This window comes from Petromyzon marinus, chromosome 10 (assembly GCF_048934315.1).
Source record: "Petromyzon marinus isolate PM22_M1 ecotype Great Lakes invasive population chromosome 10, UKy_Petmar_22M1.pri1.0, whole genome shotgun sequence".
NCBI lineage: Eukaryota > Metazoa > Chordata > Hyperoartia > Petromyzontiformes > Petromyzontidae > Petromyzon > Petromyzon marinus.
The window spans coordinates 7533291-7558426 of NC_133676.1; the positions used below are offsets into that span (position 1 = coordinate 7533291).

At 45.2% G+C, this 25136-nt stretch overlaps 2 protein-coding genes across 5 annotated transcripts in view; one reads left to right on the forward strand and one right to left on the reverse strand.

The window, feature by feature from the left end:
- The window catches only part of LOC116941007 (epsilon-sarcoglycan-like), a 17977-nt gene extending 15840 nt beyond the window's left edge, over positions 1 to 2137 (forward strand). For both annotated transcript variants that reach the window (XM_076066110.1, XM_032951540.2), the window contains 2 exons: positions 451 to 525; positions 642 to 2137. In XM_076066110.1, the coding sequence (XP_075922225.1) occupies positions 451 to 525; positions 642 to 765 (199 nt within the window). In that variant the 3' untranslated portion in view covers positions 766 to 2137. The remainder of the gene's footprint in view (positions 1 to 450; positions 526 to 641) is intronic.
- LOC116941006 (N-acetylneuraminate (7)9-O-acetyltransferase-like) lies at positions 642 to 23759 on the reverse strand. 3 transcript variants are annotated; one of them, XM_076066099.1, is made up of 18 exons: positions 23398 to 23759; positions 22129 to 22225; positions 21290 to 21407; positions 20810 to 20854; positions 17541 to 17585; positions 16909 to 17044; positions 15386 to 15582; positions 14385 to 14630; positions 13202 to 13411; positions 12624 to 12713; positions 11916 to 12035; positions 11100 to 11256; positions 9388 to 9467; positions 8928 to 9029; positions 8544 to 8684; positions 7462 to 7539; positions 5198 to 5290; positions 642 to 4523 (listed from the first exon to the last, which is right to left on the reverse strand). In XM_076066099.1, exons 1-18 carry the CDS (start codon positions 23687 to 23689, stop codon positions 4254 to 4256), a joined length of 2517 nt encoding a protein of 838 aa, XP_075922214.1. In that variant the 5' UTR covers positions 23690 to 23759; the 3' UTR covers positions 642 to 4253. The 3 variants fall into 3 exon arrangements, with proteins under 3 accessions (XP_075922214.1, XP_075922215.1, XP_075922216.1); XM_076066100.1 differs by lacking the exon at positions 23398 to 23759 and adding an exon at positions 23282 to 23389; XM_076066101.1 differs by lacking the exons at positions 20810 to 20854; positions 21290 to 21407; positions 22129 to 22225; positions 23398 to 23759 and adding an exon at positions 20285 to 20802.
- Between the last annotated feature and the right edge of the window lie 1377 nt (positions 23760 to 25136).

Consider the following 25136-nt stretch of genomic DNA (forward strand, 5'->3'; position numbering starts at 1 on the left):
CAAACTCGGCCACAAAGTTTAGGGCCCCAACGTTGTGCAAAATATTAGGCAAAACTCATGTCTAATGACACTTTTAAAAGAGCTTTTATCGTGATTAGTTTATTCCCTTCTTTCACGCAGCTGTAATATAATTAAATTATGTAGCTTGTCCAGCATGTGTAGTGACGTGATGCACCAAACCAAATATTTTGTTCAAGTGAGCTGGTACCACCAATGATTACAATTACCAATGATCTCATTGCAGGAAGAGAAACGTCAGCCTGCGAAGACCGTGCTTGGCGTGATGTCTCCATTGTTCAGTGTGCTGTCGTTTCATTTCTCTTTCCTTCAATGTGATCATATACATTGAAGGCCAGGGTACAATGCTCAAGTATTGGAGTTGTGTTCTTCTCGTCATTCAATCCTTTGAAGGCAATGATTTTCAGACGCTGACAACTGCTGCCTTTACAGGGATCCGAACAACGCCGTGCTCTCAACCCACAACCTTCAACCAAACTCTTCCAGGCGGAAGGAGACTAGTTTTATGTACGTGCGCACACGATGGTGTAAATCTGTTCACAATTCTCTCCGATGCTTGACACACAGACACGTGCTTAGAAGCAATGTAACCCGTGCAAATCATGTCTTGCGTGTGATCACAGAACTCAGGTTGCTCAACACTCGAGCTTGGACAGGGCAAGACCACTGCAGCAACCACCCCCACTACCTCCTCAGCCTGGTGGCCAAAACTCCTTCTCCAAGTCTCTCAACAACTGCTGTGACTAGAAACGGCAGTGCCCGTGCAGTGCCGTGCAGTGGTCTGCAGGCCCACCTTGGCCAGAGCCAGAGTCTCGACAGTCAGCCAGGTGTGTTGGTTTAAAAATGGTTGACTAAGAAAACCTTCTGGTGACTTCTGAAATGGCGCAAAACACGGAAGTAATTTTAACAAAGTTTTCCTCTAAAATGAATGCGATTTGTTACCACAGTTCTAATGTGGAACATAAGCCGTTTTTTAATCACCTGGCAAAACACACAGAGACACTTAAATCGCTACAGCTATGTGTAGAATCCGGGATTGTTTTAAACACATTTGCACATTAATATTTAGGCTAATATGTAAGGTGTCACATCATTTGTCTTGTGCAAGTGTTCTCTTACTATGGAGTGCCAAAAGTATTGTAGTACTGTCATGTGGCTCAGGCTAGGATAAGTTTTTTGATGCCATCGAGATTCTTGGACATATGGAGTAATGTAATGTTGTTTTTCCATTAAACATCTTGCTGGCAAACAAGTGAATCATTGATACAATTTCACAGAATCGAAAAACGATGCTCATCTCCCAATGAACTTGTGTTGAGATCACAATTGAGGACCATTCATTGTGCCAAATGCCATTCTAACAATTTGTCAAAATAATCGTATGTATTTTGAAGTGTTTATTTCTCAGTATTTTATAATCATGAAATAATTGCTAAGAGGAGCAATAGGTGGGTGTTTGAGGTTTAAATCCCATGTCACAGCAAAGAGTAAGCACCTAAAAGTTTATATGTTCAATTCCTGGGCTCCTACACATGATTCAAGGGCCAGGGTCTTAAACTCTACTATCACTGAACAGTGAAATCTAGAGTTGCAGATTAACCGTGCTTGCAAAAAAAATGTTTTACCTCGGATTTCTCACCGAGTGACGGTGATGCAATTCTCACGTCGGTAAGTAAACCAATTACTATAAGAAACAATAAAACATATTTTTCAACCCCACTCGGAATAGAATATCAATGATATTATATCCAAATTTACATGTTTGGAATAATGCTTTTTTCCTTCCCATTAAAGTGGATACGTGAATTGACCGTCTTTAACGCTTTCCTGTGCTCTGTGGACATATTTAGCAGGTTCACAGTTCAATGAATAAATTAGCTGTCAGTTTTCTTTTAAGGGTAGTATCCCTGGATAGATCACACGAGTCAGAGCAAAACATTCACTCATCTGCTTGGCTAAATGCAATCGTGAGCTTGTGGTAAAACAGTATGGCCAGTGAAAGATTGTAAGTTCACATGCAAGCTGTTCCATAAAGTGCAGTGTGGCTGTTTCATAGACGTCTGAAACTTGATGCCAATGGCATCGTTTTGTGTAAATAAAAAAAGGCAAACAATTATTACATTGCAGTGTTACTATGCAGTTTTGTGTAAATGTTGTGACCACTGCCAAATCATATCGACAGTGCAGCAGAAAGTAAGCAATGCATGTGCCTAATAACCATCCAAATAATTTATATTTATGTAGTCTTGTAATGCATTAATACATCCATTTTTTAAACAAAATTGACATTTACAAAATTGCATTTCACACCAAAATCCCAAGTCTATTACAGTAGTGACAAACATGTAATGTATAGTAAACTTTAAAAATCCACCAAGGATAAACGGTTCCCGTTTTCCCCACGTTCACCCAGAGCCAGGTCTGTTCTCGCATCACCAGACCTGGCACCCATTACATTACTTCCTCAGATTGCACAAACCACTCTTGATTACCCAACACACACCAAACACCCAATCATCCCATCATTTCACCATTCACCAGCAATGTAACAAGTCCTCTCTATGAGACTGGTTCTGTTTGGGAGTTTTCTCCCACAGTATCAATGCATCTCTATACGTAAAATTATTTTTACTATTGCAAGAAGATTAAAACAGTACCCTGCACCTGTGACTCAATGATGAACCTTTCTCTTAATTGGTTTAACTCCTCATAAATTAATATTATTTTAATACAGTTCCTATTATTTGAATGACCAGTGTCATATTCAGGATGGACAATAATTGTCAGAGAACGTCTTTTCATGTCATGTTGCTCTGGAGAATCTATCGGCAGGAAAAGCTTAGGGGGATGAATTCCGCATCTCAGAGGCTGATAACTGCTGTCATAATGTTAGAGCTGTGCAGCAGCTTGGGATCACAGTTCCATTTGGCATCAGCAAAGTGACAATATAAGATGTTATTCACTGTTCAGTGCTTTTACAATCTTCAATAAAAAACATTCAGTGGACATCCCTGTAAAGCAAATAGATAATTAAAACAAAAAAACCGTAATGCCGACCTGTTTGTATCAACATTCCACACCAATTACATAAAATCTGTAAGTGGCGAGAAAACCCATCCATAACAGAATAATAGTGCACGCTGGAAAACCATACATTTCAAACAGGATACAATTTGGCAAATGTAATTTGCTGATGAGTCCTAATTGTGGTGAAACTGGTCCACAGTTGTCACTGCATCAATCCTCCTGTAATTCGGTCAAATTCGCTCAAGTGTAATTTGGTGGTGATCTAAGACAAAGAGACCAACAATGCACTTTTTCGGGAGATGCTGACGGTTTTTTGTTGTTGCATATGCACAACAGCTGCGTGCTTTTGACACCATTGAGTGTCTTGTTTGAAAACCACGACACCACCCAAAACAGATCAAAGGAGAATAATATCCTGAAAGCCTCTGGTGAGATACCCTTGCGTTGGCAGTGGGATTTTTTCCTCACGATTGCCCGAAATGCAAAAGTTGCATCGGTGAACAAAGTTGCTGATCATTTCTGAGACCAGGCAATTGGTGTCGCACATTTCAGTGTCGTGGCCATTGACAAAAGTGCGTCGAATAGCACAAAAGTGCTCCGATAGGGATTTTACTCCTAACTTTAGCAGTCCATGAAAAACACAGTTTGGAGATCTTTTAAAGGAGTAAACTATACCACAATGGGCATATTTTTAGGTCAAGCCCCGCCTAGAACAGAATTTAAAAGACATAAAGCACACCTGACGAGAGTGCCTCCCTATGCACCTGTTCATGAGACCGAGCAGCAATGAACTCTCATGTGCTGCAGGAGTTCACGTTTGAAGTTTAAACGTATGAGGTCACAACAGTGTGCCGTGTCTCTGCTCCGAAAAAAAAAAGTATCAATGTGGCACATTCCAGCTGAACGTTTTAAGTTTAAGGAATCGCATGGCCCACTGAGATAGGCTGCAGTCCACATGGAGTGATATCGTATTTGGGGCACGCAGCACTCCCTGTCAACGTCACGCCCCCACCCCCCCCAGAGCTGACACACGCAGCAGCGTGGGTGAACGCTTGCTTTCAGCCAATGAGCCGACAGGCGACTGGGCCTGGAACAAATTAAAAGTTTAAGGTGTGGCGGAAGCAAAGCGTTCGAGGTGGTGAGGCCCAGGGTGAGGGTTTAAGAGTCGAGGGGTTTGGGAGCGAGCGTTGGTTGGTTGGAAAAGGTCCTCACGTCCACACTCGGTTCTGCAACCACTGGAGCAACAGCAGGAGTCCTAGGGAGATGGCCAGCAGCAGCATGTGCAGGCGGAGCGCCGGCCACTCCTTGGGCACCAGGTGCTGGGCCAGCACGCCTGTGATGGCCGACACCTCGTGCGCTACGCACACGAAGATGAACGTGGTGATGACGGCATTGGGAAGGACCCAGCCGCCTGGCACCAGCACGAGGATGCCGCGCGTGTCAGCCGCCAGCCACACGTGGTACTGGCAGATGAAGAGCTGAGCGTAGCATTGCAGGGGGGTGGTGACGTACAGATTGAGGTGAGACAATAGAGCGGGGGGGGGGGGGATTTGTGGGACAGAGGGAAGAAGGAATCATAAACACATGAGCATTTGGGGACTTACATCGACGGATAAATTGGATCATATAATTTTGTAAGCAATGGGTTTAGGCAAAGAGTAGCAAAATATTAAACCAAACTGCTGCCAATTAAGGAACATGAAAAAAAATACATCTGCACAGCTGTACCCAGGGGTGGAGCCAGGGGGGTGACAGGGTAGACAATTGTCACCCCCGAAAAAATATAAAAAATCGAAAATGTGAAACATTCTGTGTACGACACTCAGTCTGGCGGACTCCGTGCAACTGCATTGTCAGAGTGTGTTGCCAACCGATGGCGTGGGGTATAGCCGATTTCTTATTCAATCATTCTTGAAATTAAAATTTGTTGAATGTCACCCCGGGAAGAAAATCCTGGCTCCGCCCCTGGCTGTACCGTGAGCTCTTATGGGCTCACCTTGTAAAGGAAGTACAGCACAGGCATTTCAAACTGAATGCTGCTGTTAAGGTTTGTTCAATGAACTGTGCAGTGAAGACAACGAATCAGTGTTGTGTTCTTTTTCCGGAGCAGCCGTGCCAATGAAGGTGTATTGTGGAGGTGCGTCCTTCCCACCTCTAAAGAAAATTTCCCGAACCACGCGAAGAAGGTGCTGTACATGGAGCGGGCGTAGCCAGGGATGTTCCGCACGAGCACGAATGCGAGGATCTGCATGGCGGCGGGGAGGGGGCGGGGGGACGACAACGGAAATATGCATCACAATTCAGCATCGTCGGCCGTGGTCAATCCACTGCTGGATGAAGGCCACACCAAGTTGCCGCCACTGCCTCTCACGATTCTGCGATGTAATAAAAATTCACTTAGCCACCTGAACATGAACTACCGGATTTTCCCGCATACGCATATAACCCGCAAAAAAAGCGTTTTGTGTAAAACAAATTTCATAGATTTATTTATATTCGTAATACATTCCTCTATCAATTGTGAACATTAAAATCGTAAGGTGCACAAAGAAAACAAACTAACCGGAAACGAGTTAACTTAAAATAGTAAATAAGTAACAAAAGTAAGTATCCAATAAATAAGTAACACATAACTGGTAAATAACTAGTTTTAGTACTGGTAGATTGCGCACTGCGCAGATAGTAGCGGCATTACGGTACGCCGTTGCCTCGCCCCCACCACTCTCTCCCCCCCAGCTCTCCCGTCACCACCACAGACCTTGCTCTGCCCCACCCCCAACCCCCCACCTCTCTCCCCCACCTCTCTCCCCCCACCTCTCTCCCCCCACCTCTCTCCCCCCACCTCTCTCCCCCCACCTCTCTCCCCCCACCTCTCTCCCCCCACCTCTCTCTCCCCACTTCTCTCTCCCCACTTCTCTCTCCCCCCACCTCTCTCCCCCCACCTCTCTCCCCCCACCTCTCTCTCCCCACCTCTCTCTCCCCACTTCTCTCTCCCCCCACCTCTCTCCCCCCACCTCTCTCCCCCCACCTCTCTCCCCCCACCTCTCTCTCCCCACCTCTCTCCCCCCACCTCTCTCCCCAGCTCTCTCTCCCCAGCTCTCTCTCCCCCCAGCTGCCCCACCCCCCAACCCCCCACCCCTCTCTCTCCACAGCTCTCCCGTCGTCGGTAAACAGTGCGCGCACTTCAAACAGTCGTTTAATTGTACAAACAATTCATTTAAAACGTGATAACATGTACAATTTTAGTGTGAGTGGTTTATTCAGCAGTGCTTTAGTCAAAGGTAAGTGCTGCATAGTGGATAGTCCTACCATGAAAAAAATAAAATGAGTCATGACATGTCACACGTGTAAAATATTTTTGGGATAGCCGGCACCTCCATATACCCCGCAGGGTCTTGTTTTGTTTGTAAAAAGTGGTATACCCCGCGGGTTATATGCGGGAAAATACGGTAATCGCAATACGAGGGTGTTTAATTAATATTATTTTTGCATTATTGATAATCACATGGAAAAACGTAAAAACACTGATGATTATAATTATCAGTTTGCCCCACATTGAAATTGCAAACAATGAAATATAACTCCAGCCCCGTGTGCGTCTTTGTTCGAATATATACCACGCTGGGGCCTTATGAAGGCTACCATAATGTGGTTTAAACGTTTGCGCATATCACTTGAATAGTTACTAAACATTTAGAACATTTACTGGAATCGACTTCAACATTCATGGTGGCGATACATAATTCCAAATATGATGATCGAATGACCAACAACATTAATCACAACAGACATCGACTGTGGATGTAAATTGCTCACATAAAATATGCATGCACTTTTGGGAAATTGCCTCACTGATGGTTCGAACAAAGGATAATGAGGTGTAATTTTCTGGATGTGACTGGCTCAACTAATCAAATTACAAAGCAAGAGATTACACAACTATTATCATTCAGCAAGTTATTCATTGCTGTAAAAACATTGCCGACGCAATGCATGATTCAACGCACCGCTGCCTACCCCATTATACATGCGGCATATTATTTCATTGGTCATACATCCTTAGACACATTTTTTTAGCAGTGTAAGCAGGACCCAGTGGTTGCAGGTGAATATGCCACGGTGGCTGCACATTGAGAACAGACATTTTATTTGACCAAGACTGATACAAAGTTGTGTGCACATGCATTAAGAGTAACATCGCAGCTGTCACTACACTGCCATCTGCTGCAGGATACGAAATCTTTCCGCACAAGCCATGCTGGCAAGCCACTACTCCACTGTCTTTTTACTCAGGCTCCACATGTTTCGTGGGTAAGTTGTTAATCCAGTGGCGGATCGCGGATCGTATCGGTGGCTGGTGTGCAGGCATGTGGGGGAGTGGTAGGTGTTGGGGTGAGTGCAATGCTGGTGACCTACGTGCACCAGAGAAGTGTAGGGATGAATCTGGTTGCACTCCGCCTTGCTGCTGCATCGCGAAGACCAGACCGTGTAGCCCTGTGTGGCCACAACGTGGAATAAAATGTCAATCGCCAAGAATTGTCAGGGGTTTGAGGCTGTAATAACGGAGACGCATAATGAACGAGAATAAATCTACCATCGTCGAACAAAAAATGTATTTGAAGCTTTAAGAAAATGCACACGAACCACGATACAAACACACACCGGGCAATCAACAGAGGGGAAGAAAATACAGTGGGTAAAGAATACATTTCTCTAATTAAAATCTCTTGGAGCAGGTACAGGCCAGAGCTGAGTAATCTCCTAAAAAGTACGAGGCATGTCTAGTACGAAAGAATGCGTTTGCACGTGACTGCATTCATGGCCAATGCAAGAGTTAGTGGCAGTTGGCAGTAAGATAGCGATCAAAAATTGGGTAAAAGTTTACAATGACAAAAGTTTTTAATTCTAGATTTGAAGCTTCCGTGACTGCAAGGATCTATACTCTTTGGTTTTATTCGGTAAAGTCACGTAGGTAAAAAAAAAGTTTTTAAGAGGATTTTAGTAATTTCAACTGGTTGAGTACCGTATAAACAGCACATTCGTCAATAGCATTGCCATAAAATATATATAACGGACGACATTATCGGGCAGATGCTCTTCTTCATGGCAATTTTTTTTATTAAGTTGAGGAATGTATCGAGTTTTTGTTCGTTGTGCTTGAACACCACTGCCAAAAGAGCATAATCAAATAACGGTAGTGCTTGATATCTCTCCAGCATGTCCGGGTCGTACTCTACGTGGGTGAGAACCTCTGAAGTCCTGAAGAAGCTCTCAACACGTGGGGCGAAACGCTGGACATTAATGCCGAACAACGCGTGGTGAAACCCAATAAAACACATCAGGAGAAATAATGAGGATCACATCCCATCACACGAATTACTGTGCACTGCTCATCTTCGGACATCTAATTTAACTCAAATTTTCTCGCTCGCCACAATTTTACTGTACTCTCACCGCAAGGGTCTGGCGAATGAGTGCAGCAGCGCCACGCTATTTACCACGATGGTGGAGATACAGAAGAAGAGCAGCACGGTCGACAGCCACCGGGGGAAGAGCGACTCCATCTTGGCCTCGTTGATCCAGTCGCGTCGCTTCAGCATCAGGTACGCGAACGCAAACAGCATGCCGAAGAGCACCGCCTGGGAACCGCGGAGCGGGTTACACGGGGGCTGGCTTCCCCCCCGCCCCCCCCGCCACCTTCCTGCGTGCCCCAGCGACACTCTCAACCTAACGACGCGCTTCATCGGAAGCATCGGGCGCGTCGTCAATCACGGACATCGAGACATTAAAGCTGATGGGGATGACACAACAGTGTCGCCCCTGCGGTGCGGAGATGCCAACGAAACGGAAACCGCGGCGGCCGTCCACGGCGCGACGCTTACGAATCGGTCAAGCTGGCAGCGGAACCACCACTCGTGCAGACTGCCCTGCAGCATGAACAGCTCCGACACCGGCCACACCACAAACAGGCCCTCAAACACCTCCTGCGTGATGAAGGGGGGAAGTCACACAAAACGAGCAACATCATAGGGCAAACTTAATTTCATGACTATGCATAGATTTTAGCAGGTTGCGCTGGATAGCTCTCTGATGTGCTATTGGGTCGGACCGTGAGTTGTTCGGCACGATATCTGACGTTTCTCCCCACGTGCCGGGAATTTAGTTCCTACCAAAACTTCCAGCACATGGAGCGTCATGTTAGGACATCATGGCGAACAACGCGCTGAGAGCAGTATATGCAGAGTTAAAAGAGAGACTGTGCAGAACACGAGATGATGACGCACCGGTCACAACATTTTATATAGAGCTTGGTTCAAACCAGCTATTGTGCTACCACCGTACCTGGGAAAGGGCAAGCAACACTATGCAGGTACACAGCATCAGCAACTTGAGCACCATCAGCAATTTCCAGTACACGCTACCTGCAGGCACACGGACGGTGGACAGTGGAATACCAAATCAAGAAAGCACTCAATCTCAGAAAAATCCAACATCAAGCCCCTGTACTGCGTAGGATTTCACGGCCGTGCTGTATAGGCATACCTCTTACAGCGCTGTATCTGATAATGCTCTTTCATTGTAATGCTCTTCGCACTACAGGATAATTCCTGCACGGATCAGTCCATATATGGAATAAAGTAGGAGTGACGTTGCCCATGGGGGGATGATGTTGCCCATATATGGTCTTGTGGAACCTAAATCGAGGTGTCTATTGAATTGATTCTGCTCAGTCGATCCGATGGCCAAGTTAGAGTATCGATTCATCGAGGGCTGATCACTGCGTTGATTCATTGGCGATCTACGGATAAAGTAATCCCACTGGCTAGTACAGCTTTCTGCAGAATGTGTGTTTAAGGCAGACGGTGGTTAATCTTGCACAAGCTCCGACCAAATGCACTGGCGAGTACAAAACATATTGTATTTTTTATGTCATTCTCATTAAAAGTTATTATTCTCATTAAATCATTTGATACATTTATCATGTGTAAAGTATAATTATTAAGGTTATTACCGATACCCCAATGAAGCCCTCAGATATATTGCGCATAGGTAAAAAATACTGCTTTTGGTAACGCATCTCCATTCGAACCATGTTATAATGACCTCCTATAGCGCTGTTTCGTATAGCGCTGTTTACCAAGAACGCATCCTGAGCACTATAAGAGGTATGCCTGTATTGCTCTCCGGTGTGGATTTGAGTTGTAATTCGCGTTGTACAGCACAATATCTGACGTTTGGCTTCACGGACTTGGAGCATCTTTATAAAAACTCAGAACTCGGTTCCTTCTTCAGTTCCTGAATAAGCTCCCAGTTACGTGGAGCAAAACGTCAAACGGCACACCAAACAACATGTACAACAAGCCGAAAACAAATCGGACAGCTAATAAGCCTTCTGCAAAAAAATAGCGAGCCAAGAGGATTTCATCTTCACCATTAGCATCATGGTGAAGATGAAGTATCTTCTTGCATACTAGGCGAGGTAGGTAACATCTCGCTACAGTGACGAGAAGTTAACTAGCCCACCTGGTATGCAGGATGTCGTGGGTTTGATTCCGCCTGTATATTTGGAGTTTGCATGTTCTCCCCGTGGACGTGTGGATTTTTCTCTTAGTACTCTGGTTTTTCCCCCCACATTTAGAAACGTGTTTAGAGTATTTGGCTGCTATCAATTTCCACATGATAAGCTGCTTTGTTGACCTATCAGTTGTGCCCAGGTCACTTGTTAAAAAGAGCTATATAGCTCAGCGGGCCTTACCTGGTGAATACAAATAGAACTGTAAATGTTGTGGTTTACTCTCCAACACACCGGTATGCTGAACTAGTAACTAATTGGCATTTTTTGCTTGCATGACAAACTTTACAAACTGGCTGTGGTGGCAGATTTAACGACACATTTATATTTACGTGATCTAACCCAAAAAATCTCTATTATGGATATTGGTTTCGAAAGCCTACGTGTTAAACAGTTAGTTTAAGTTTAGTTTCATTATGGTCTCATCTTCCTGCACAAATGCATGTTACCACATGTACACACCCCAGTGAGCGGGTCTTACTTTCACCATCCTTGGCGGTAATCCTGGGAGGCACAGCGAGTGTTCCATACAGCAGCAGGAACCAGAACGAGACGAGTGGAACGAAGTAGTAGAACTGATAGTGATGGTCCATGACCAGGCACAGCAGCACCGTCAGAAAGTTCATCCGGAACATCACCTGCAGCAGCAGCAGCAAACTCAGAAGATCATAATCTTCAGAATATCAGAATCTTAATTAAGAAGATCAGAATCTGTATTTAGACTGGAGGAGTCCAATGAGCTATGAAGCAGGTCAGAAGGTTACAACAACAAATAGTTTAAGATAGAACAGATTTCCAAATCATACTTCCTCCAGCTACAAACTATTTATGTAAAGATGTGTGTGCTTCTCTTCGTGCAATTCCCAATTATATGTTTCCCCAATTATATTCTAGCTGTGCTAATGGAGTCATGTCAAGAGATGAGAATTGTATTCTCCCGTTTAAAACCATTGTGGAAAGCAGTGCATCACCACATGCTAAGGAGCGACTTTTGGAAGGATGGCATCACAGATTATCGACAAAGATAAAGCGGATGCTGCTTTGAACGTGAGCAAATACTTTACTGTGCTTTAGAGGTGAGCCAATGCACGCGATATTCAGAACATGTTATTGTATATGCAATGGTCAAATTTGCCAATATATATGGACAATGAAAGTTACACCAAGCACAAATATTGCACTGGCTGTGGGGTGGGTCATTTGGTTTGGGCCGACATGTGACCGCTGGATATGCAACATTGTGCTGGGCTCTCTAATGACGAGTGAAGGCATTGTGGCTTGAGGCCTGAAACCATACCTGACAGACGCGGAAGAGGCCAAAGTCTCCCTTGGTCCAAAAGAAAGAGAAGTGTCCGTAGCCCGTCTGGAAGAGGTAGGCAGCGACGAGAAGCCGCACGTGCAGGTATACTGGCAGGAACTAGAGCGACATAGGGTGCTCATTGAACCACGCAGTCGCGACAAACTTTGTTCATTAAAATGTCCAGAAAACATGACTCCAGTTGAGGAAGCGAATTGTTCAGGCACCCAGCACGTGGAGGGGAAACGTCGGACACCGTGCTCAACAACAGGCAGGAGGACCCAAGAACACATCTGAGAGCCATACAGCATGACCCCTTCACAGCAGTACGAGTCCGTTTTATAGAGCAATGCAGTCTTAAGTTACGTTAGCAGATTTCCTTTACTCTCTTAAGTTAGACGTTCCTCGATGATCTTCAAATGTTTTCCACAACAAACACATAAGCATACAAACGCAAAGACACATCAGTTGCATCTAGTGTCTGTTATATTAATGTTTTCTATGTGAAACATTACAAACATTATTACGCGCGATTCACTGTTTAAATGTCGGGCTTTTCCCACAATTAGCTGTTTTACTATTCTCACAGATTAAAATGTCTGTTTTGTCTACACATTCGACCGCAATAAGTCGGCGGTGGCGAGCGGCATTGAGCTGTAGTGTACGCTGCCCTTCACCCAGCGCGTCAGCGTGGCTCAGCCCTCTCACCGAGCTGGCGCCCGAAAAGTGGTAAATGAGGATGATGAGCTGCATCCAGCCCTTCCACTCCTCTGTCTGGTCGCGGTTTAACATCACTGTCTGCAGGGTGCAAGCAAAGCAAGGGCACACGGCATTACGCAATAAGCGTCGAATTGAAAACAAGTATGTACGTCAATAACAAGACATCACACCCCAGTCCTCCAATCACTCTGCTGGCTCCGCAATCCAATCTCAGATCAATTTCAAGGTCATACTCACCGTCTTCACGATCTCCCATGGACTCACCTATACCTATCTCTCCCCTGTCATTCCACTCTTACTGCCCTCCACGCACACTCCAGTCCAGCAAACAAGGCCCAGTAGAGGTCTCTCATTATCTGCTGCTGCTCCCATTGTCTTGAACTCTCTTCCCCTGTTTAAGTCCAGGATAAAGATCTTCCCCCCTTTTTCCACTGCCTATGAATGCCTGTCCCGCTATATGAAATAAATTCGCCCAATGATTTTGATGCAGTTGCATTGACAAGCTAAGTAATTCCATATTGCATTGTAAGTATATGATATTGCATTGCAAGAAGGACGTTATTTACATCTTTAGTTTCCTTGCTGAAGTACCAGCCAAGGACCAGGATCACAGCAAGCGGCACAAAGAAGAGCGAGTGATGGTAGTCCTTGTGCTCTTTGTAGAACCAGTTTGCGCGGTCACACAGGTAGAAGTAGGCCATGATGAAGCCCAGCTTAGTGAGTGAGGCCAGTACTTCCTCGGCCGTCCCTCTTGTAACAGTATGGCTGGCTTCCAGCTGTGACAGCAAGATGACATTGAGGTGGGGGACAAATAAATTTTACAATTAGAGATGTGTGTACCAAAGCAGTTATAATGGCAAAGATATATGTCTTGACTAAATACATCCAAATCAACTGCCATGATGTAATTACAGCTCACAATATATTTAATGCGATAAATCTTTACCGAGTTTCAAGGCTCTATTTCTCTATTAACATTTTTATCCAATTCCATTGAAAGGACACTTACATGTGTGAGGAAGCTAGAGTTTGCAAAAAAAGAGTTCAAATTCATTCGTTTAACTGCCCTCTCCTGACGATCTCGAAACCCAGCAGGTTTGGGAGTTGTATAAATCTGCATGATCAACTAACCCTTGCCTCAAAAGCGCTGGATTGCCGGCATGCATAAACCATGCACAGCTAACTAATTCATAAAATTAAGAATGACCTTTATGTGTCATAAGCTGTTGGAGATTTAGAAAAAGATACTGTCTGTAGCAAAAGTTTATAATGGGAGCCTCAAGATTCACAATGAGATGGCGGCCCCTCGTTCGACCAGCCCCACTCACGCCCACCCACACAGTAAACAGCTATTCTTTTCCTGACATTTACCCTGCCTCCTGCTGTGAGACCCCACCTACTCCTCCCGTCAACCTTGCCGACTTCTCAAGCAGTTCTGCCCTTTGCTTATATCACGAGCTGGGCAATATGCCAAACAAAGTTTAATCGTAAACAAAACTGTCAGATTGTCGCAAATGTTTCGGTACACAGGTGAAATCTTCTTGAAACCAAGACTATCCCGCCCAAATGAGAACATTTGGTAACTTTAGAGGTGAGCGTCAAAAAGTTTTTTTTTTTTCAGCATTACTACACTGGCCGTCCTACCGCATGTGGCCCCAAAGGTGGGAACCCACTTTGAAATCTTTCACGTGACCCACATTAGCATCACCGAAACACATCCATCAAACAAACGCGTCCAGGGCCGGGTACCTTCTCTATGACGGGCGGAGTATCGGCGACCAAAGCAGTCTCCACATCTTCCTGCGGAGGCGGTGGAGGCGGTGGAGGCGTAGAGGCTCGGCGCACGCACGTGGCCGCCCAGGCGACCGCGAAGCCCAGGAAGCAGAGGGCAGTGATGGCCTGGATCAGCGTGGGGTCGCGCGGAACGGAGCAGCACGAGCCGTCGAGCGGGCGCACGTCGCGGTTGCAGTGCGAGTTGAGGATGAGCGACGACACCTTTCGGCGGTCAACAACGGCAGCAAGGTTGGCCCGTGCGAGTCCTTTTTGTTTTTTTTTACAGAGTCAAAGGCTCGTTTTGACCAGAAGGAACCAAGGTTGTGATTTGCTATGAATGACGAGCTGTCTACAACCTATGGACACTGGCCTAGGTATATAAATATTAAAAAAAAAAACCCTGACCATTGATTTTCACAATAACAGCAATAAGTGTAAGTGTGCTTGGAAGGGGCATGCACACTAGAAAAGATGACGGCTGGTAGTGAAGACGAAAAATAGAGTAGCAGCCAAAGGAGGGAATACAACTGGGATGACGTGCACTGGAGGGACAGAGCGGTGAAATGAGCTCGTAAGCAGGTGCCTGGTGGATTGTTACATTGCAGGATTGTAAGGGATGGCGATGGTTTGAGAAGGCCTTCATCCAGCAGTACTATGATCATGGCTGACGATGATGATGAATCGCAATGAGCAGTAGTGCTGCCTGGCTGACACAGTGGCGTACTACACCTGAACTAAAATTGATCGAGTGGTGGAGGGGCAAAGCCTAGCAAGGCTTTCAGATCACTCATCCTATGCAATTTTACTGAATTTTACTAACTTTGAAAAGAAAGATATTGTCTGTTGCATGTCATGTGTGATAGGGTAAAGTTTCGGTACTTCCACCTTTTCCAAGATGGAAGAGTAGGCCAAATATGCATTATAATAATGATAATACACTTAATATGACAATGACGCATCGAAGGGTGGTTACTCACGATGCCGCGTGCAGCGTCAGGAACGTGCAGCCCATCTTCCGAGAGGTGCAAGTAGTGCTGCGCCACCTGCCTGGAGGCCTTCATGATCCGCACGGGGCTGCCCTCAAGCACACTCATGGTCACATCGTTGTATTTATCCACGGCACGATTGGTGATGAGCTTCCTACTCGAGTGCAGCTTGGCCTCATCGACCGGGTCTTTGCAGACAAGAAAAGCAGGACAGAGGGAGCAGCAGTTAGACCAGACATGGGCAAAGTACAGCCCCCGGGCCGTAGACGGCCCATTGGGCTTTTTAATTCGGCCCGCTGAACTTGTCCAATTATTATTATTATTAAATACATTTTTACCTTTCTCCTGTAATGCCCCCATTTCCCCATTAGATGGCGCACTTTGACCGGGAGTTAGGACATGTTTTTGTATTGTTCATGTTCGTGCAATTTGTTAAATTGCCTTGCAAATAAATGCTTTGCTACCTGTTAAAGGCCAAATCCTTTCATGTAATGATTTTTACATGTCATTTATATTAGTTCACACAAACGCTCCATACATCTGTTCCTGGCCCGGCCCCTCTGTCAAATTTTAGAACCCATTGTGGCCCGCGAGTCAAAAAATTTGCCCACCCGAGTTAGACCCTTGACTGGCGTTTCCCTGAGTCAGCTATTTTATTCTGAACGCTGCCCCGAAATTGTGTCTAATTACCAAAATGCACCATCTGCTGCAAAGTAGATGTCAAAGAGTGAAATAAAGAAAAAAATTCCACAAATAACAATGTTTATCCTATTCTTAGATCTTTCGGTAAAGTCACGTTGAAGGGAAACAATAAAATAATAAAATATATAAAACAATAAAAATTATCACGTTTTATTATTTTATTGTTATTTTATTGTTTCCCTTCAACGTGATGACCGTTTGTGTTATGGTCGAAACGTCGTGATAATTTTTATTGTTTTATATATATTTTATTATTTTATTGTTTCCCTTCAACGTGACTTTACCGAAAGAGCTAAGAATATGAATTACTGCAGTGACGAAAGCTTTAAATCAAAATTTAATGTTTATCCTCTCCTCTGACCCAATTGTTTGTATCACACTTAAGGTTAATCTCGGGATGCGCAGAGGTGGGGGGGGAGTAAATTGGCCAATTTTCCCCAGGCCTCACACACAAGGGCCCCATGTCACGCCTATCTTTTGTCGCACATGAAAAACGGGACCCCATGTGGAATTTTGCCCCAGGCCTCCAGCTCTGGGCCTCTAGGAACCTCTGTGGTGTCCTGGATTTACGACCTACCTTACAGCCCATTGTGAATCCACTGGTGAACAAAGGGTTGCCCATAAAGTGTCATGCGTGGTGAGTGTTATCAGAACTGGTCCTGGGCCTCTCTGCCTTCAAGAAACCGCATGCCCTTACCAGTGCGGTGAACTATAGTCAAACAAAATCCTATGGTGTACCTTGTTGAATGCATTCCTTTATGATAAAATAACTCAGAAAGCACACACACCCATAAAACCCAGTCTGTACCAACCCTGCAGGACCCAGATGACATCCCTGTGCTTGTGTGACACTCGGGTGACGTTGATCATGTGCGATTTCAGCTGCCTCAGCTCCCGTTGATACAGCACCAAGCCCTCCTCCTTATCCCCCGTCAGCTTAATGGCCCACTGTTGCGGAGGCACAAAAAAAACACAAGTGAAAATACAACACTTGTTTTGAAGATCCATCTTGTGTATCCACAGTTTGACTTCATTGCGGTGCTCCATACAATGTAACTCAGCGATGCTCAAAATTCAGTTATCAATTGGACGGCTTGCAGTGGCCGAGCGTAGTTGGTATGGGCTCTGGTGCAAGGAATCAAATGGGGCCACCGCCCTTGGCCAATGTCTCCCCCAACCCATTTCCTAGTGTGGCACCTGGGAACTCTCTTGGCCTGTGGATCTGTTGCAGTCTCACCGCCTGCACGCTTGATAACTACATGACTTCTGGGTTAAAAATGGTTTAGTTTCATCCAATGCAATGCCCAGACAATTTTGGTACCAAAAAAATCTTGCAATTAACCCTTATATATGCTGCAATGTTAAATCCCCTGTGTCTATTTAGATCCAAGACTTTTTTCCAGTACATCACACATTTAAATTCGTGGAAGATATTAACGCTTACCGTGGCAGCACCCATAACGATGACATCGGGCGTAATCTCATTCGGCTGTGAGCACAAAAAGGGGTAGGAAAACGTAGATAATTTGCGAGAAAAATAAAATTACAAACTGTAGTTTATTGTTCATAACTGTCTTCATAAGCATGGCACATCCTAGCAGTGAAAGTACAACACTCACTATTATACCCTTCCGAAAATGCATCATAATAAATTACATTCCAGGGAGTAACCACTGCACATGGCTATAAATAATGAAACCGAGCGGCAGCCAAAGGAGGAAACCGCAGATGGAGCAATGTAGTCAGCTCGTGTACAGGTGAGAGATAACAACCACACGGAACCAGGTAGACAGTGGACAGAACATTTCTGAGTACGAAGATTAATACGACCAGCAGAATGAGATTATTTTTCTAGGTTCACCACAACCATCCCACATATGGTTAGAGTTAAAAAAGCCAATGCCCCTAAGGTACTTAAACAACGTTTATGTATTTAAGTCATCCACGTAAGGGCTAAGCTGAACCTGAAATACCAGAATGTTTTGTGCAGATCATTTCGCATGGAAGCTGCAATGCTAGTACGCCAAGTATTAATGAAAAATACAACTTTTTTTTACACACTCCAATGACTTTTAAGTCCATAAACACGAATAACAAAAATTCACATTCGGCAATAACAATGCTCGAGCAAAAAAAACCCATAATAGGTGACATTTGCAATCGCATTCTACTATGAAGCAAGATCATTGCCTGAAGCGTTGCCTATTATATATTTTTTTAGATTTAGAGCAGTGTCATTGATGAACGAACATGTTACAATTTTATTCGCTAAAGAGCGTGTAATTTTTTATTTTTAATACGGCACACACCCAGACATGTTGTTACTGTTTGTACTGCATGCTTATCCGTACATCATTTGTCTGGTAGGCCACGAAACTACGTCATGCTGCAACAGCCATGTAACTGTAAGAGGATCATATTTGCAATCGTTTCTGGTCTAATTTAGGCACAATGGGTGGGTCTGTGTTCATATCGGCTGCACTGACCGTCATGCACTATTTGTAACGTTGAATATGTCTCATCGTTTCTCATGGTGACCAGGGGCGTCACGATTCACCACCGCCACTTGTGATCCAATCGACAGTCGGGATTTGATCAGTTTAACACGTAGGCATTCACGACCAATATCATCCATAATATAGGTTATTTGGGTTAGATCGCGTAAATATGAATGTGTCGTTAAACCCGCCACCACCCGACACAGCCAATTAGTAAGATTTGTCACAAACAGAAAATTCCAATTCGTTACTAGTACAGCACACTGGTGTGTTGAAGAGCAAATCCACAACATTTACAATCTGAGTACAACGTTTGCCCAGTAATTACATCTAGCTTCATCAGGCAACGGCCAGATTTGTGGAGAAATCCTCCTGTTTCGGTCCTTAAATAGAGGGATAGTTGTGAAGACGTCACCTGTGAGCCCTTCTTGTGCGAAGTATGAATATTACATTTACACTCGTGGTAAGTGTATCAGCCTATAGTTGTTTGAGAGGATCACGGAAACGTATTAAATGCCAAGAATGCAATATAGTATAAAGCCATTTATCAATCCACTGCTGGATGAAGGTCTCTCCTCGCCTCTCGGTCACGCCGGATGTTTTAGTCGAAGTTCTGGTCAGTGTGAGTTGGTGACGGGGGTACCCAGGTCCAGATATGACTCGCCACTGATGTTAGCCATAACCTGGATTCAAACGTAAGCCTCTGGGTTCATAAACCACCATCACAAGATGCCCATGAAATAGAGCCTAGCAGCTCAGTGTTGAGCAGGGCGCTCACCCTCTGCCTCATTGTTCCAACCATAATGTTTATCATTTCCTCCCGAGATTTAAAATTTTCCAAAAATAACACACAAATCTAAAAATATTGCTTCTCACACACGTCAATCGCTGCACATCTCGCACACTAAAAAGTTTATTTTAATCGATCAACTGATGCATCGTTACTCCCTTACAGCGATGAAGCTAAAAAAATCAGGCCACAAGGACGAGCAAGATGAACTTCACAAGAGCAAGACTTCAGTTGCAGAGTAAACGGAGCAGAAATCCCAGTGTTTGATTAGCACAACGGTTTCTCGACACGGAAAAAACCACGTTTAAAACGCCCAACCCTTGAAACCGAAACACAAACTCAAAATTAACAACGCAGCTTACAAACATTATTTCCGTCCATGCAGTCTCTGCCGAAATGTAATTTATTTATCCATTATGCTATATTTTCAGGTTATAATGGTGACGTTAGTACGAATTGGCAGCCGTGAATTATTCATCCCCTAAAGCAGTTACTCTTATCTGAAAAGCAATCCCAACCTGTTGCTGTCAAATAAACTGTTGTCTGCCACTGTTAATGTTAGCTACGTAATTTTGCTAAGGTGGAAAAAAAAGTCAAACTATGATGCTGCATGATGAACTTATTTCGCACTGTACGTAGTGAATAGTGCTAATCAGAGGTGGGGCAGTGGTTAGTCCACCGTGTTTTGAAGCCGGTGACCTGAGTCCGATTCCTGGCCACGGCAAACATTAGTGGTATCTAAATAGACCCTTGGCACCCGACAACCTGAACTGACATGCATAGTTAAGTATGCCCCCAACTATTGCCATGGCATGGGGAGTACTTCACTAAGCAGTAGATTGAGGATGAGTGGCAAGTGATATATGAACTGATGTTGGGAGATGCTCCCCCACCACCCACCTGTTTCACCGACTGCATTAACCAGCGTGTTCAAGTAGGTCAAACAACCCTCGTGGCCAAAAAGGAGATGTAGAGGCCTTCCATCAGTGGATTGACAAAGGTCTGTAAAATTAATATGATTTAATTTATTACAAACCAATACGTTTGAAATTATAGTAAGTGTGTTTCTGCAGCAGCGCTACAAACACGATGGTTTATGTTGGCACAGGGATCTTAGCTACAAGTGCTCCCCATTCATTAATAGCTGGAGTAAATGATTTTTTTCACAAGATGTTGTTATGTGTTGTTAAGTGCCACTTGCCATCTTCCAAGAACCAAAGTGCTTTGTCATGGATTCACCGACATCTGGAGCCCAAAAAAAATCCTGGAGGAGTCAGAAAAAAATATTCCGGAAAACCAAAGTCATATTTTACACACAGTGTGTGAACATGTAAAAATTAACACGTGTACATAACATTCTTCAAAAATGCGTAAAAACCATTGTACTGCAAGGAAAAGGCTTACATAGAACAATTTTCAACTCACCACTTTAATAAATGGGTTACTTTCACGGTATTGAATATCTTGCCACTGCAATAAACAAAAAAAGCATTTTTTTAGAACTAAACTAAACATTAATTTCAACTTACAATCGATTACCATGCTATATATTCATATTGTTTACGCACTGTACTAATTTCGAAAAAACAGGAATACAACAAACATTTTCACAAAAAGTTGCTTAAACCAACGTAAGAACTACTGTAAATTTCCCGAGATATTTATGACCATACCGGTGATTCATTCAACTCCATGTTTTATTTCATGCACATCATACAAACGTATCACTGCAGATAGCTTACAGATGACAATCATTATATTGATCACTGAACTATAAAAAAATATATATACGTATAGCCATTGACAACGGCAGTCTGTGAATCATATACAAACTAAAATAATAAAACCGTTAAACAGTACGGGAAGCCAAGTGGGTGGCGTCAAGGTCACAAGTTATCTCTGTACCTTGGCCCCGTTTGGAGGTGTGGGCGTCAGGAATTGGAGGTAGCTTTGATACAGCATGCGGATTCGCGAGTCGCCCATAAAAACGACATACTTCTCCTCGAGACACTCCTTGACCTCCCTGCCACATACGTACAGATGTGTGCAAAACAAAGACGGATCAGCAAGCGCCGTCAGCGAGCACACACAAACAGCGGGGAGGCACACGAGCAGGTGGGTGGCCAGCACCACGCTCAAGTCGCCTTCGACACACCAGGTACTCGTATGAAGCAAAGTCAGCACAGGGGAGGCCTATTACCGGTTCATATAATCGTCACTGGTGTTGGCCATGAGCAGGTATATAATTAGGGTCACCGGTTTCACAGCGAAGTGCGCTAACTTCTTCACTACCGCTCCCCACAAATGTGGACACAGGCATGCATACATACACACATCTATCGGTCTCAGGGATTTAAACAGTGAACGTTTCAGCCAAATTTTGGGAATTTGTTTTTGTTTATGCAGCCTAGCATTTTTTTTTGCAAATACACCCATTTAGTGTGCCGACTGATTACATCAGAAGACAAATGCTGAGTGCGTTGCGCTACGAAGGTGGAGACCCGAGTTTGATCCCTGGCTATGGCTGACACCACCAACTGACCAGCATGGTGAAGTACGGTCAGACAACCCGCTATGACCGACATGAAGTGGGAATGCCTTCTTCCAGCCGTGCATCGACAAAGGGACCGTACGTTGCAGTTATTTACGAAATGCACAAAACACTTTTGGAAATGGCACCGAACTGACACTGACGTAGATCCGCCTGGGCTCAGCTTCTCGACGTGACACGCTGCTCCGTGTACCTCTGCGTGTAGTGATGCACCATGCACCCCTCGGGTTGCCACATCCCGTTGCTCAGGTGACGCCCGCTGCTGAACAGACTCTCACAGCTGCTGCTCCCTGGGCATTTGTAAAGCAGCAGCAGCAGCAAGAAGAAAAGTTGAGAAATTAATTCGGCAAACACACCGGAGCATCTCTTTATCCGCGACCCTATTTCCCCCGCGACTTTATTATCCGTGGATGCTGTATGGTCCCGCAGCAAACGCCCATCATCAAAACTCCTGTTCCTTCCTATTATCCGCAAACTTTTTTGTTTGTTTTGTTTTACCAGCGGATACGTGGAATGGTTTTGCGGATAATGGGATCGGCGAAATTCGCTCAGCACAACACCCGCAGACAAGAGGGGAATTTCTCCTGTAAAATGCCCGTGCGTAGAAAGCTTGCCACGACTCGGAGTGACTTTACCGCCTTCTCCCCCTGCATGCCCTGGAGTGGAAGAGAACAAAGCAGCATGCCAGAGGACTCGACCAGGAAGGGAACAGGTATTACAGGTATGATGAATAGACGCTGACATGGGGTTTTTTTGGTCAAATGTTAACCTGTGATTTAGTATTTGCGTCAATACGGCTTTGTGCCTACAAAGGCAGCAAAGGTGAGAGACGCTCGGAATATTTATGTTTTATTACAGTACCGTACTCACGAATTAATACATTGTCCTTGGGAAACAGAAAATAATCTGCATGTCAGATTATTTTATAATCTGCATGTCAGATTATTTTGGAGCAATGTCGGCATGTGCACTAGGTGGGACCGTCTCGAACGTGTACCTCAAATTAATGTTAATATTAAATGTTATAAATTTTTACGAAACTTGATCGATCTACTACTGGGTGAAGGGCTCTCCCTTGATCCAGGGAAGTTCCTTAACCATACTTCACGTGTGCTTACATGCCACTGTGTGTGGTTACTGGATCGAAGTGTTAGGGTACAGTATACGTGAACAGAACTGAATTTGTACAAACTAATGACAGCCCACTTAAGACAAATCTCTAACAAGAGGACACCTGGAATAAATGAGCACGCGATATTTGTGTTCATACAAACGTGCAAGTTACGAACTGTGAATTCCAAATTTGAATAAATATGCAGAAATGAAGGCAATAGATGAGAGCTCACAACTAAGCCAGAGCTGCAAGACGTCTTGCTTTTGCGGGATGGGCTGAAGTCTATCGACCCCAGGATGACAACTTCAGTCACCGTGCGCCCGGGAGACAGGGTTCTCGCTCACCCACCTCCGCGAGACACGCGCCGAGCCCCGTGCAGGCACACCAGCAGCACCACGACTAGGGCGGCTGCCTTCTTCGCTGGGTCCATACCCAACAGGGCACCGGCTGCCCAGGTGGCTGCCATGGCCTGCCCTCGCCGCTTCCCGCCGCTGTCAACGTGGCCGCGGCTGATGATGATGATGGAGGTGGTGGCATGTAAAGCGACTGTTGCGACAGCCGGGCGTGGGTGACGCCAGGAGGAGGTGGCGTGGGGCGTTGATTTGCGAACGCGGAAGCTCCGCCGTGTGCTACATTCCATGCGCTTGAGACTTTGCCGCGCCCGGCGAAGCGAACACGTGGCCCTCGTTTACCACCGCGCCAATAACTAAGCCGCGCCCACCAGCCCGGCGACCACGCCCACTCTCAAACACGCCCCCCCCCGCCCACTCTCAAACACGCCCCCCCCACGCCCACTCTCAAACACGCCCCGCCCATCCCTGCACAGACCCCGTCAACTCTCGCATCGGCCCCCGGCTCACTCCCGCGTAGGACTCCGCCCGCTCTCGTGTAGGGCTCCGCCCACTCTCGCGTAGGCCTCCGCCCACTAACGCGTAGGGCCCCGCCCACTCTCGCGTAGACCCACCCCACCCCCCAACAACAGCCGCCGCCATTCGCCACTAGGTGGCGCTTGTGCCAGGCTATGTGCACTTTGAGGTTACGTGAAGTGTCGAAGGCTCGCTGGCAGGAAAACACGGGTACAGACTTACTGAAATTACTGGTAAATGCGCCGCCAGTGCTCCCGCCCGGCGCTCCGCTCGTTGTTGTGAGCGTCGCTCCTCCGTTGTTGTTGGAGGGCGACTGCCTCCAGCTGCCCAGCAGCGTCCTTCACGAATTTCCTCGGCAGAGGTCGATTTTGACACCGCTGTTATCGGTCATCAGCAAGGCCACTCAGTTCCACATCCTCCCGTACCGCATCAGCTCCATGTCTTCTTCAGCCCGTGTCGTGCCCGTTAAGCACCCCCTCTCCGGTCAAACAGAAGCTGCTTGGACATGCGGTGGCCTGCCGGAGGAGTTCATTGATGGACCCATAAAGTTCACCAGTGGCTTTACCAAAAAAAAAAACTATACTCTTTGGTTCTATTCGGTAAAGTCACGTAGGTAAACAATAAAACAACAAAAATCACGACGTTTCGGCCACAACACAAGCGGCCTTTATAAAAAAAACTATCACTGAATTTAACACCAACATATGAAGACGTTTCGCTCAAACTGCTTTGAGATTTGAATTTCATTAATTTTTCATCGGTTCGTGAAACCCTTGCAGCCACTATCGATGATACGTTTACAGCAGTAGCAATATATTTGTGAATTTAATCATGATTTACAAAAGAGAATCGTGGAAATCAATTAATAGTGAAAGGATTGAATTGTTAAACATCTAATTAGTATCAAACTATACTACACTCACGATGATTTTACTGCACTGATAAGTCTTAATAAAAACGAAACCGATCTACAGTACTGTTGTCCATTTTTGAATCACTATCTGTCAGTTTGCTCAAATGCATTTCATTGTGACCTAAGGCAAAAGCACCACAATACACGTCTTCAAGAATATTGAATACTTTTTACTGGTAGGAACCTCCTGGTTACACCACCAGCCCACAGGGGATTATTGTGTCTGTCCGTCCGTCGTGCATCCAAAAATGGGAGGGGTGGGGCTGGGTGAGGAGGGGAGGGTGGGGAGGGGCTGGGTGGGGGGTGGG